At 48.4% G+C, this 11,122-nt stretch overlaps 3 protein-coding genes across 3 annotated transcripts; all 3 read left to right on the forward strand.

Moving 5' to 3' along the window:
* The first annotated feature begins 528 nt into the window (after positions 1-528).
* BO87DRAFT_418573 (wax synthase family protein) lies at positions 529-2,106 on the forward strand. Its single transcript, XM_025626894.1, has 2 exons — positions 529-1,383; positions 1,435-2,106. The coding sequence occupies exons 1-2, from the start codon at positions 653-655 to the stop codon at positions 1,889-1,891; spliced, it is 1,188 nt and encodes a 395-aa protein (XP_025476505.1). The 5' UTR covers positions 529-652; the 3' UTR covers positions 1,892-2,106.
* A 135-nt stretch (positions 2,107-2,241) lies between these two features.
* Positions 2,242-4,544, forward strand: BO87DRAFT_379428 (MDR family MFS transporter). The gene is made up of 8 exons (XM_025624031.1): positions 2,242-2,731; positions 2,783-3,029; positions 3,085-3,451; positions 3,506-3,649; positions 3,712-3,881; positions 3,934-3,959; positions 4,024-4,054; positions 4,120-4,544. The coding sequence occupies exons 1-8, from the start codon at positions 2,383-2,385 to the stop codon at positions 4,484-4,486; spliced, it is 1,701 nt and encodes a 566-aa protein (XP_025476506.1). The 5' UTR covers positions 2,242-2,382; the 3' UTR covers positions 4,487-4,544.
* A 939-nt stretch (positions 4,545-5,483) lies between these two features.
* Positions 5,484-6,946, forward strand: BO87DRAFT_144125 (uncharacterized protein). The gene is made up of 5 exons (XM_025618134.1): positions 5,484-5,598; positions 5,684-6,146; positions 6,206-6,292; positions 6,352-6,546; positions 6,610-6,946. The coding sequence occupies exons 1-5, from the start codon at positions 5,563-5,565 to the stop codon at positions 6,855-6,857; spliced, it is 1,029 nt and encodes a 342-aa protein (XP_025476507.1). The 5' UTR covers positions 5,484-5,562; the 3' UTR covers positions 6,858-6,946.
* Positions 6,947-11,122: the final 4,176 nt, after the last annotated feature.

The following is an 11,122-nucleotide window of genomic DNA, read 5'->3' on the forward strand; positions in this document are numbered from 1 at the left end:
TGGATTATCACTAAGGCTTAGAGAAGCCCTTCTTACCAATAGTAATCAGGTATAGAAACTTGGAAGAGGAGTGGGGGCGAAAACGAAAGTATGATTTACAGCATTCAAGGTGTGCAGAGTGTTTCAGATACCCAGATCAGGCTATTCATCCATTTGCACTGGAATAAGTCTCAACTCTCATTCATGACGATGAATCTATAAATTACAATATGAGGTGAGACGGGTAGGGTAATTGATCGACAGGTGGGGTCTGGAGTAAGCACTAATTGAAATGGACGAGGCGTCGGTTATGCAAAAACGGTGTCCAGGCCACTGACATTTGTAACGCAAGCCTTACCGGGTACTTTGTTTTCTTTTCAAAATCTTGCAATGAAAGAAGGCTGTGACTACCCACCATCACCTGGACCAGGATGCAAGGGTTTCCCCCTTGCTCAGTCATTTGCCCCAACTTTAGGCCAATAAGTGTCCAATAATCCCTGCTTCTTTGTTTGGTTGGGCCAAAGATACATTGCCAGCTTCTATTCCCCCTTTTCACAAGACTTGATCTTCCCTTGACCTACAATACATTCGATACCTCCCTGCTTTGTCCGCTCTTTGCTATTACTTTGCGACAGCTGCAACCCCCCCAAAGACCAGCGTTAGAGTATAGAGAATGCCCTTGAATCCTTTCTTAACAATTGCTCTTCAAACTGCCGTGGTGGTGACCACTCTGGGATTCACCCCGGCCCTGTCAAGCCTGAGGCCTGGCGTATTGGTGATTATCGCACTATGCACTGGCCATTGCATCTCCACCTCCTTGGGATACTTCGTTCGGACACCATGGGCCAGCCTCGCAGGCGGTTATTCGGTCATGTTACTGCTCCATTATGTCGACATAGGGCTGTTAACACGGTGGGAATTTGTCGACCTCTCCCCGACGAAGTCGCCCAAGACGCTAACTTCGACCTGGGTGGCCCGTGTACGGTTTGGTATCTGGGCGGCCTTCAATGCGCGATGCATTGGAACGCCTGAGCAGGTGCACCACATTCCTGAAGCGGTCACCTGCGACCGAGCCGCATTCCTCCGTCGATCTGCGGGAATTATCCTCCTCAGTTACCTGGGCCTCGATGTTCTCGGCTCGATGGGCGATCCTGAGGTGGGATCTCGCTTCCTCATTGCATCTCGGGTGCCGCTGTTTCGTAGAATTCCTCAAATCACTACGGAAGAGATCGTCATTCGAGTCTTTTCGGGCATTGCAGCTGGCATAGGCTTATTGGCCAGTCAGGGTGGTTTCTATTATCTCTTTGCATTCACCAGTGTTCTTGCGAGGTGGAGCAAGCCGCAGGACTGGCCTCCATTCTACGGAGCCTTGTCGGATGCGTATAGCCTGCGAAGACTTTGGAGGTAAACACCCCCTGTTCTTTTCTTTTTCGGTATCGACTAATACCGGCATAGTCGCGTGTGGCACCAATCAAATTCCCACAAATTCCGTACGATCTCTCGATTTTTCGCACGCGATGTCTTTCGCTTCCAGCCAGGGACGCTTGCCAACCGATATGCCAAGGTCGTGATGGTGTTTGCAACCTCAGCTTTCATGCACTTACTCATTGACCTGTCGTCGGGGCTATCGCCATCTAGCTCCGGGGCTGTACAGTTCTTCTGCACACAGGCCTTCGGATTAATGCTGGAAGATCTGGCCGTCAATGCCTACTCTGTTATACTTCGTGGTGGCGGGCCGTCCCGCAATTGGACGGCGTCCCGCGGTGAACGGATATTTGGATTTCTCTGGGTCGGAAGCTTTTTGGTCTGGTCGTTTCCTGCGTATCTTTATCCGATGCTGTATCGATCCAACGCTGGTCTCAACGACTCGGTGGTCCCCGTGAGCGTTGTTGGAATGTTACAAGGCAAATAATGCGACCTTGTGCAGCCACGGTCGGCAATGAGCTATAATTAATCAGGTTGTCTATGTTGTACAGAGCAGGCGGTAGAATGCATATACGAGATGCAGGCTGTGGTTTCAGCCCTCAAAGTGGGTGGTGAGGTAGTAATTGGTATTTTCATCGTGTTTTTGGTACTAGTAAATTTGTATGTATTTTCGATACTGTATTTATCGCTTATCGCAGGGGGATCAGAAAGGTTCGTAGTTAAAATCCCGACTAAGTCCGAGTCACTTCCGCGTGCCTGTAACGTCTTCCTTCCGTAGCCCCATTGCTCCTTGCATGCATGATTCATGTCCAAGATGCTTTTTGAGTCGCATAGTAGTGGCCTGTCAGCCTAACACAAGCTGAGACCGATGTTGCTATGTAGGTTTTAAGTTGGGCGTTTTGATCGCCTCTTGTTCCTCATGACTCCTTGTCCTCTCACCTTGCATACTATCGCGATTTACCGGTCGACTTCCCAAAGATGGCTGTTGACACAGCAAAGCCACCTACAGCTCAGATATCGATGGAGGAAACCGACTCCATTCAATCTGAAGGCTTGGCAAACCAGGCTACAACATCAACGGAGACATGGCGGTTAGCAATCGTTATCGTGTCTTTGTGTTGTGGAACTTTTCTGGTTGCTCTCGATACTACAATCATCAGTGTCGCTGTGCCCAGTATCTCCACTACATTCCAAGCCTTTGATGATGTGGGTTGGTATGGCTCAGCCTATCTTCTGACGGTCACAGCATTTCAACCCGCCTTTGGAAATGTGTTTCAGCTCTTCGATGCGAAGGCAACTTATCTTACTGTTGCCGTTCTGTTTGAAGGTGAGTCTACTGACTGTTTACACTTCGTGTCTACCATTTTGACCTGAGAAGCGGGATCCGTACTATGCGCTGCTAGTCCGAGCTCCACGGCCTTTATTGTCGGTCGAGCGATCACCGGGGTTGGTGCTGCAGGTCTATATCAAGGCGCTCTCAGCATCGTTGGGCTGAGCGTCCCGTTAGAGCAACGGCCGATGTACCTGGGAATAGTGCTGAGCGTGTTCGGCATCGCTGCATGTTTGGGACCACCACTGGGAGGTATTCTTACACAACATGTGACCTGGCGCTGGTGTTTTTGGATGTAGGGCTCTTCATCTACTTATTGATCTTGACTGACCGTGTCTTCAATCGCTCAGCAACCTCCCCATCGGTGGCGTGGCAATCATCCTGGTATTATTCTTCCTCAAGCTTCAGGACCGTCGAAAAAAACCAGCAGACTCTATTCTCGCGCGCCTCCGATCCTTCGATTACATTGGAATCACTTTGACTATCGCCTGGGTGTCCTGTTTGATACTCGCGATGCAATTTGGCAGCAGTTCTAGCAAATGGCGGTCGTCCAAGGTGATCGGTCTGTTTGTTGGCGCAGGCCTGCTTTTGATCGCCTTTTTTCTCTCCCAATGGTATCAAGGGGAGCGTAGCACCGTTCCCCTTCGAGTTGCGCGCCAGCGCTCTGTGCTGATGGGTGCTTTGTATTCATTTTTCTTAGAGATCAGCATCTACGTTGTAAGCCTCCAAGTGAGATACAATCTTCTGGTATTCAACTCATTATGTATACAGACACTCTACTATATCCCCTTTTACTTCCAATCCGCCCAACTTGTTTCCCCAACAGTTAGTGGTGTCCGGGGAATCCCTCTGGGCATTTCGCAAATCGCTGGTGTTGTCCTTACAGGCGCTATTGTGTCAATCACAGGGCATTACGTGAGTCACCAGTATTCCTGACTTCCATGATTTATGAGCGCTGCTGACGGTTCCACTGCCAGGTTCCATTCATGGTCCTGGGCCAAGTCATCTCTATCATAGGCACCGCCTGCCTGACCAAGCTCGAAGTCGGCACATCGACTGCATTATGGGCGACATTTCTCGTCATAGCCGGAGTCGGACATGGTTTGGGACTGCAAATGCCTTTCACAGCAGTCCAGGTCGTTCTAAAGTCAGACAGCACAACCATCCCTCTAGATATCGCTAACTCATATATTCTACAGTGACGACGATATACCAATTGGTAATGGTAAGTGCCAAACCATCTTTTCCGGTGCCAGTAATCGCTCGCGCTGACCAACTCGACTTTCAAGCAATCACTGTTTTCTTCTCCCAACTCGGCGCGTAAGTACTATTGCACCGTGCAGATGATTCATTTAATGAGAGCTCACAATTGTACCGGACATCAGCGCCATTGCCGTCGCCATCGGAGAAAGCATTTTCGAAACGAGCGTCGCGCACCAAGTCCGCACATCTCATCTTCCCATTGCTGCAGAGACCGTCATCGCCGCTGGTCCGACCGGCCTACGGTCGCTCACCACTGATGCGACCATCCTCCGCGCGCTGCAAGGTGCTTATGCTTATGGAATTCGGGCGGTAATGGACTTTGGGCTTGCGGCCGCATGTCTGGCGGTCCCATTCGCTCTGGCCATGGAATGGCGCAACGTTAAGAAAGAGGCGGCGAGCAAAAAATTGGCGAAAGAGGCCGCAAATGGGGACGAGAATGAACCAGCGACAACTGAAAAGCAAAACAATGACTTGGAGGAGGGAAAGTAGCTCGAGAAGGTTTACTAGACTGGCCTCTCATTGGATATGAAGTGTAACATAATGTGACCTTTATCTACTAGAACTACTTTTAATCGAGTAAATAGAGAAATAGGTTTTAGATGATCCGATAAACTAAAATCCTCACATTTTCAATTGCACTCTACTTAATTCGACTATTCGGATTCATAGCGCTCCTATGTAAACTGCTGATCGATGCGCTCTAACATGACATTCAAGGGATGTCTCATAGTGAAGGCCAATCAAAGACAGAACAGTGTCAGATAAGCAAGAATGACCAAACGTGCATCGACACTTCTCGTTATGGCTCATCTAATGCCGATCTTTCATGCGCCCCCTCCCTCCCACCAATCTACCCATACCCTGTCAGAAATTAGTCTAGTGCCCCGCTGCTTGCAAGTGCGCTCGAGGTCAAATCGTCTTTCTGTGAGGCAGAATAAGGAAGGCTCAACAGTCTAGTTTCCATCTGTCAGTTTTTTCATGGTATGGCTTGTAGTCAACACAAAAGAGGGGCTCGGTTGTTAGTGCTTACAAGCTCCGATCTCGATAGACAACAGCTGAGACAGCCTTGTACTTCAGTACAGATAGTGTATGACGGCTGATGAGCTGGTTAGCTGCTTGTATTTTTCGAAACGAACACTGTCCCGCTATGCATCTACCCCGACAATGCTTACTCGTCGCCCCGTCTCCCTTGCTATGTGTAAGCTCAAGAATTCTTACGTTGCCAATGACTGTCTCTCAGCTATTCATAGCCCGCAGTGCAGTGTACCCTTGAAGGTTGGGGCGCTTACATCCGCAAAAAGTATTACACAGGGCGTGCGGATGCTTACAATCCGGGCGACTGTTGCAGTATCGGAATGGATGGGGCGGTGCAGCGAGTCTTTCCAGCTGCATACATCGCTCGTTAGATGCATAAGGATGGAATGCTGTGGGCCAAGGCTGACCAGCGCTGCGTCTCCGGACGTATAGTATATTCAGCTATGTCTGCCCCTCCATTCCCGTCGCAGTCCACTGCGAAAAGCTGCGTTGGATCTCGTATCCCCCGGAGGCGTATCCTTTGAAGTGCCATGGCGAATAACTATATCGACGAGGCTACATTTGTGGTATGTCTGAAGGAACACCTCCCGCCTTAGCCTGAAGCTTTTTCCTTTCCTCAAGCTTGGCTGACTACTATTTCTCCCCGACAAGGCCGTGCTTTGGGTCTGTCAGACAATCACGTTCTTCTTCGTCCTTATTCGGCTGCTCTTCCAATATCTTGTCGACCGGAAATGGCACACACACGATGTCTTGATCTTAACGGCCTGGGTGCTATCTCTTGCCAATTGCATCGTGTGGTCGGTATGCTATAAGCAGATGTTCTACATAACAACCCTTACCACAGGATCAATCGATTACTCCAACTTGCCAGAGAACATTGCGGCCATCGAGGTGCGATACCTGCGCGGGCAGCTCGCCGGATACCTCCTCTCGTATACTAGTCTGTGGTCGGTCAAGCTGTCCTTCATATTCTTCTTCCGACATTTGGGAAATCGTTTCCGTGCACAACGCATCCTCTGGTGGGTGGTCTTGGCGTTTGTTATCGCCTGCTATGGGGGTACACTGGGTGTCCTGGACTATGCATGTGAGATGGCTTCTTTTGAGGATAGCATTGGTCAGTTCCATTCTACTTTACCTCCTAGTAGTGCTTACAAGTTAACCACGCTGTGACAGAGGCTTGTGCGAGTGCGTATTCGATCTGGTATGAACGGGTAAGCCTAAAGGTCTCGACGAGTATGGATATTGTATCTGATGCAGCTAGTACGTACTTCCAACCACCCTCGCATTTACTTCAGTCTAACCATCTCTTCGTTATATAGTTATCGTTCTCTCTGGTCACGTCATGTGGAGAGTTAAAATCGACATTCGGAGAAAGCTCGCCTTGATCGGTGTCAGTTTTCTAACGGCGTTTATCATCATCATAGCGCTGGTGCGACTTGAGCTGAGTGTCTCAGGTACGGGGATCCTAAGTCCTGCCTGGCTGGTTTTCTGGAACGCGATCGAGATCTGTGTTGGTAAGTCTTCTCGAAATACAGTTGACCTGGAACATGGGGAACGATATCTGACTATGCGGACAGCGATCATGATGGCTTGTCTCGCGTCATTCTGGACCTTCTACACCAAATTGAAAAGACAATCGCCGGGTCCTCGGTGGCGCGCTGGGGGACTCCCACCACGCGATTATGCGTCTCTCGAGAGACCAATCCTGCTGAACGGACAATTCAGCGATAGAGACAAGCATAACCACTCTGCACTCTCGATGCAGAGCCATAACTCGCAGAATACGGGACAAGGTGCCCCGAGGGGGAAGACGGAGGAGCCTTAGGGGGGAGGTGATGTTGCAACGGGCACCTTTCCCTTCGGGGAGGAGGAAAGATGTGATGGCCTGGTTCGGTGAATGTCCCAACAGATGTAGTAAGCGATCATTCCAGACGTTATCCCAAACCTCTCCCGCTTACCATAATTTTTTATTAGCCTTGGAAGGTTCCAATATGGACTAAGCATGCGAACTGCAGCCATCTTATGTAGAATCTTGGGTATGCATTCTATACTATGTCGCAATTTACTCCGGCTGTATCAAGTCTGGTTTGCGGCACGATACAATAGAGCAATTTCCTTGCCAAGTAGACCAAAACGATGTGTTGCTGGCCGCCAGAGAAGCCAGGTCGATGCATATGTGGAAATCATTGAAGACAATATCTATGAATAAGGTATTGGGGCGACAAAAAATGAGATAGTCTTCTAACTCTCCATGCCAATGGAGATAGTCGCACATAGCGGATATCTCATCTTGTACATAGGATGACAAGCGTCTACCTATAAATCGTTTGACGGTATGTTCTCAATCAGAAGTACTTATGAGGTGGCGACTTCACATTTCTGTTGTTTAGCAGGGCTTCCAATCGCTTTCTGAATCACCACCAAATACCTATTCATGGACACAGAATCTATACACAACTTGTCAGTGAATTTAGCAATAGAGAAATAAAGAAGAAGGGGTGAGGGTGGGGAGACCACCATATCTGGTACGTGCCTCCGGCTGAGGCGTTCGTATCAATCTATGTTTGATGGGGGAGTGGGCATGTGTCCGCGTCGAACGCAAGACCTCCCTTGGGGATGTTCACGCCGGCGTCTTCTAAGACGCCAGCGATCTATAAACTCCATTACTATCACATAGAGACACTCAATATTCCATATTAGAACTCACAGTCGATCCTTTCAGCTGGATGGGGCAAGATCAGGCAGAATCTGGACATATTCCTGCCCAGAGAACACTGTCCGAGTGACCCAGTGGGTTGTATTAAGGCTGTATATCTATGTTATCAGACTATAATCCCCGAAAAATGTCTTTCTGTGGTCTCACTAAATTCAGCCTGGGTGAGCATATCAAGAATCTCCCGTCCGGACCGAAGAGCGCAGCGTTTCCTTCCAGCTTGGTCTGACGCTTGCTCGTATGGATGTCCAAAGCTTTGCTTGATGTGTCTTTGATCCCCTGTTGAATTGAATTGTTGCTACGAGTCGCTGAGCGTCAGCCCGTCCTTGGCTAAGTTTTTATTATAAACCGCCCCAACTGACAGGTCCGGCAGCGCCGGGCGGTTGGAGGGGGCTCTGGGATAGGACTCCCGGCCATTAACAAGATTACTGTTTCATTCTGCTTCCACTAATGGGTACTCATAAGCTTTGTAGTTGTTCCGCCCAGAAGTACCAGAATCATTCTTCCTCAGAGACTTGATCCGCGAGGGTGTGAAGTTCGCAGACATTGAAAAGGAAGCTTTTGGCTGAGCAGAGCTGACATTGTAAAGGTCAGTGATGGGCTTAAGGCTATGGGCATTCAAGGAATCCAGAATCGGTGATAGCTTCGCTCTTACCTTTTTCTCAGAGAGACAGTAAGATTGTAAACCATGAGTGCCCCATATTCACGGAGATGGGAGAATGAGATGACAGGTTGGGGTAAACATCATAGTTGGCGATAAGAAGAGGAGAGGAAACAAGTAACCCCGTAACCTTCAAGAAAGAGCAACTCTTAACTTCGTCTAGGAGGATATTCGAGGGCAGTCACTACAATTGTGTTGAGTACTCACTTCAGGCAAACACATTCCCGGTGGGGTTGATGGTTTCCTCAGATACCCAAATCCTTGATCATGGAAAATTCAGATTCCAACTCCCCCCTATCATAAACCGGCGAACCACAAGGCTGTCGTTAGGGGAACAAGTTAAAATGGGATTTGCTACGATTTTCTGGGTGTTTATAGAATTTGATAGCCATGCGGAATGAAGACTAGGCTTTGATGATTACAAATTACTAGTAGCCGGAGGACGAGGAATTTTAAACATGAGGTTGGATGGAAGACACCAGTCATCCATAAAATCAATAATTATCATAAGTATACAGACACTCAGTATTCTATGGTAGAACTTTACCGATGTAAGACTATCTATCTACTAACTGTGACAACTGGTCACATGACCAACGAACTTAGTGAATTGAAGCTTTATAAGAGATGCGCGTTCTGAGTCTGTTGACTCAGAATTCTAGTCTTTTACTGGATAGTCTAGCGGAATAACTCCTGAAGCACACCAGGCGGGATCGTGACACTTAACTGTACCGACGTACACGAGGAAGTGCTTGACTTCCATTTGAGGTCACTCTGCATCAGGTCATGCTTCTGACGAAAGTTTATTTATATGCAGCAATAACCACCTTGGTCAAATAGAGCTGAGTATGGAAGCCATCATCCTGAGCACCTGCCTTGTGTTCTTTGTGTTTATAATTATGTCCATGTAAGACAATCAACAGAAGTTCCGATGAACCTCTTCCCTGTCCCACACATCAAATACTCAGACAAGCTAACGCATCATTCTTTTTCAAAAGCCAGTCTTCATTAAACGATAGCTTTATGGAACGTGGCCTTGAAAACTGCCTTTGCAACAGCATACCGACTGAAGCAGTCGATCTCCAAGATAACAGACATCCCATTGCCTTTTTGAAGGTGAGGATGGCCCTATATATTCCTATACTCACAACTGCATCAGCGTTAAGTACTGAAGTCCGATTTGACATAGAAAAAATATCTAATATATCAACAGCGGCAAGACAGGTATGCAAAAAAGAGCTGCATGCTGTTGAATGGCTCTGCATGAGCCGAATGGTGAGGGACAGTCTTTGGAGGAGTCAGGTTCATCGTGCGCCTGCCGTTCCGGAAAGGTTTTGGAGGATATACTTCGCTACTTCGAAAAGATCGAGGCGCAAAGAGCAGGCGCAGGGCAGCCCAGAGCTCGTACAGTTCCTGGGTCTGCCCTCCAAATGGCTTCGCCAAATACGTACGGCATGCACTGGACCGACGTATCAATGCAACATATCAAGCCAAAAGCTTTTGCAGCTGTCCACAAACACGCCACGAAGCAGCATGATGCTGTGTAGCGTGAGTTTGCTCGCGTTATCCTACTTAGGGTGACAATGGGGATGAAAAGGTCTTTCTGGTCTAATGTTCAGGTTCAACCGAGACCCTGGTCGCATGCCTACATACCTGAAATGCCTCAAGGTGATAGGTAGTCTTAGAGAGGGAGCTATTAAGCTGACGCCATTGACCAAGCCGTTTCAAGTGGCTTATGCCGACGGCAAATACACTGATGGCGACCGTACGGCAGCGTCCACGAGGCGCCTGGTAAAGGCCCCCTCGAAGGAGATCCTCGCGCTCTACGAGGGTCTGCCAAAGGCGTACGCGTCCGTGATCATGCAGAGGCGCACGCAGCGGATCGGCCTAGCCCATATCCTCTACAAACTCAAGGCGCAGGAGAGTGACCTTTGCAGCTGCGGGCAGGGGTCCCAGACCCCGAAGCACGTTCTACTAGCGTGCTCCAGCTTCGTAGGGCTGCGCAATCAGATGTTTGATAAGATCACCGCATGAACAGGTGAAACAAATTGTGCAGCCTGTATAGAAAGCCTATATACAGATACTCGTTCAGCTGAGGCTAATAAGTATAGAAAATCTGAACAAGCTTCTTCTATTACTTGTTCAGTCTGTTTATATCATAAAGTTAATCAAGATTTCTTGGACTGATATTATTAATATTATTATAGTATTCTGGATTATAATATATTACTTCAGGTATTGTATCTCACAAATACGTGAATTAATATAATTCCATATATTGCTGGAACAAGACAGTACGGCGCTGTACCCTTCCTCACAATGCTGAGGCATTGGATGGTGTATTCTCCCCATATTCCAAACCTATTGCCCTGGTTCAGGGGGTGGGCCGGGAGTGGACGGGTCACCCGGCGGTTCTGTCAGCTGGGAGGACAAAGAACAAACGCGATCTCATGAGAGAAAGCTCATCCTTAGATGGGTCCCCGAACGCCGCACCAAGCATCTGCTGTTATTTGTGTCTTGTTGGGGGAATACACAACCGTCCGGTTGTACTCGGGTAGTTGATACTTTATATAAACTATTTGCTCTGTTCCAAGCCTAAATTAGTAATTACAGAATAATTGGATAATTGGATTTCTTAGCTGGCCACCGGTCCTCTGCCAAGCACCTCGGACCTGCGAGAGCTTCTCCCCTGCAGTATAACAAACATCACTGGTTC

Source organism: Aspergillus neoniger (assembly GCF_003184625.1).
Source record: "Aspergillus neoniger CBS 115656 unplaced genomic scaffold BO87scaffold_32, whole genome shotgun sequence".
In the NCBI taxonomy this organism is placed as follows: Eukaryota; Fungi; Ascomycota; class Eurotiomycetes; order Eurotiales; family Aspergillaceae; genus Aspergillus; species Aspergillus neoniger.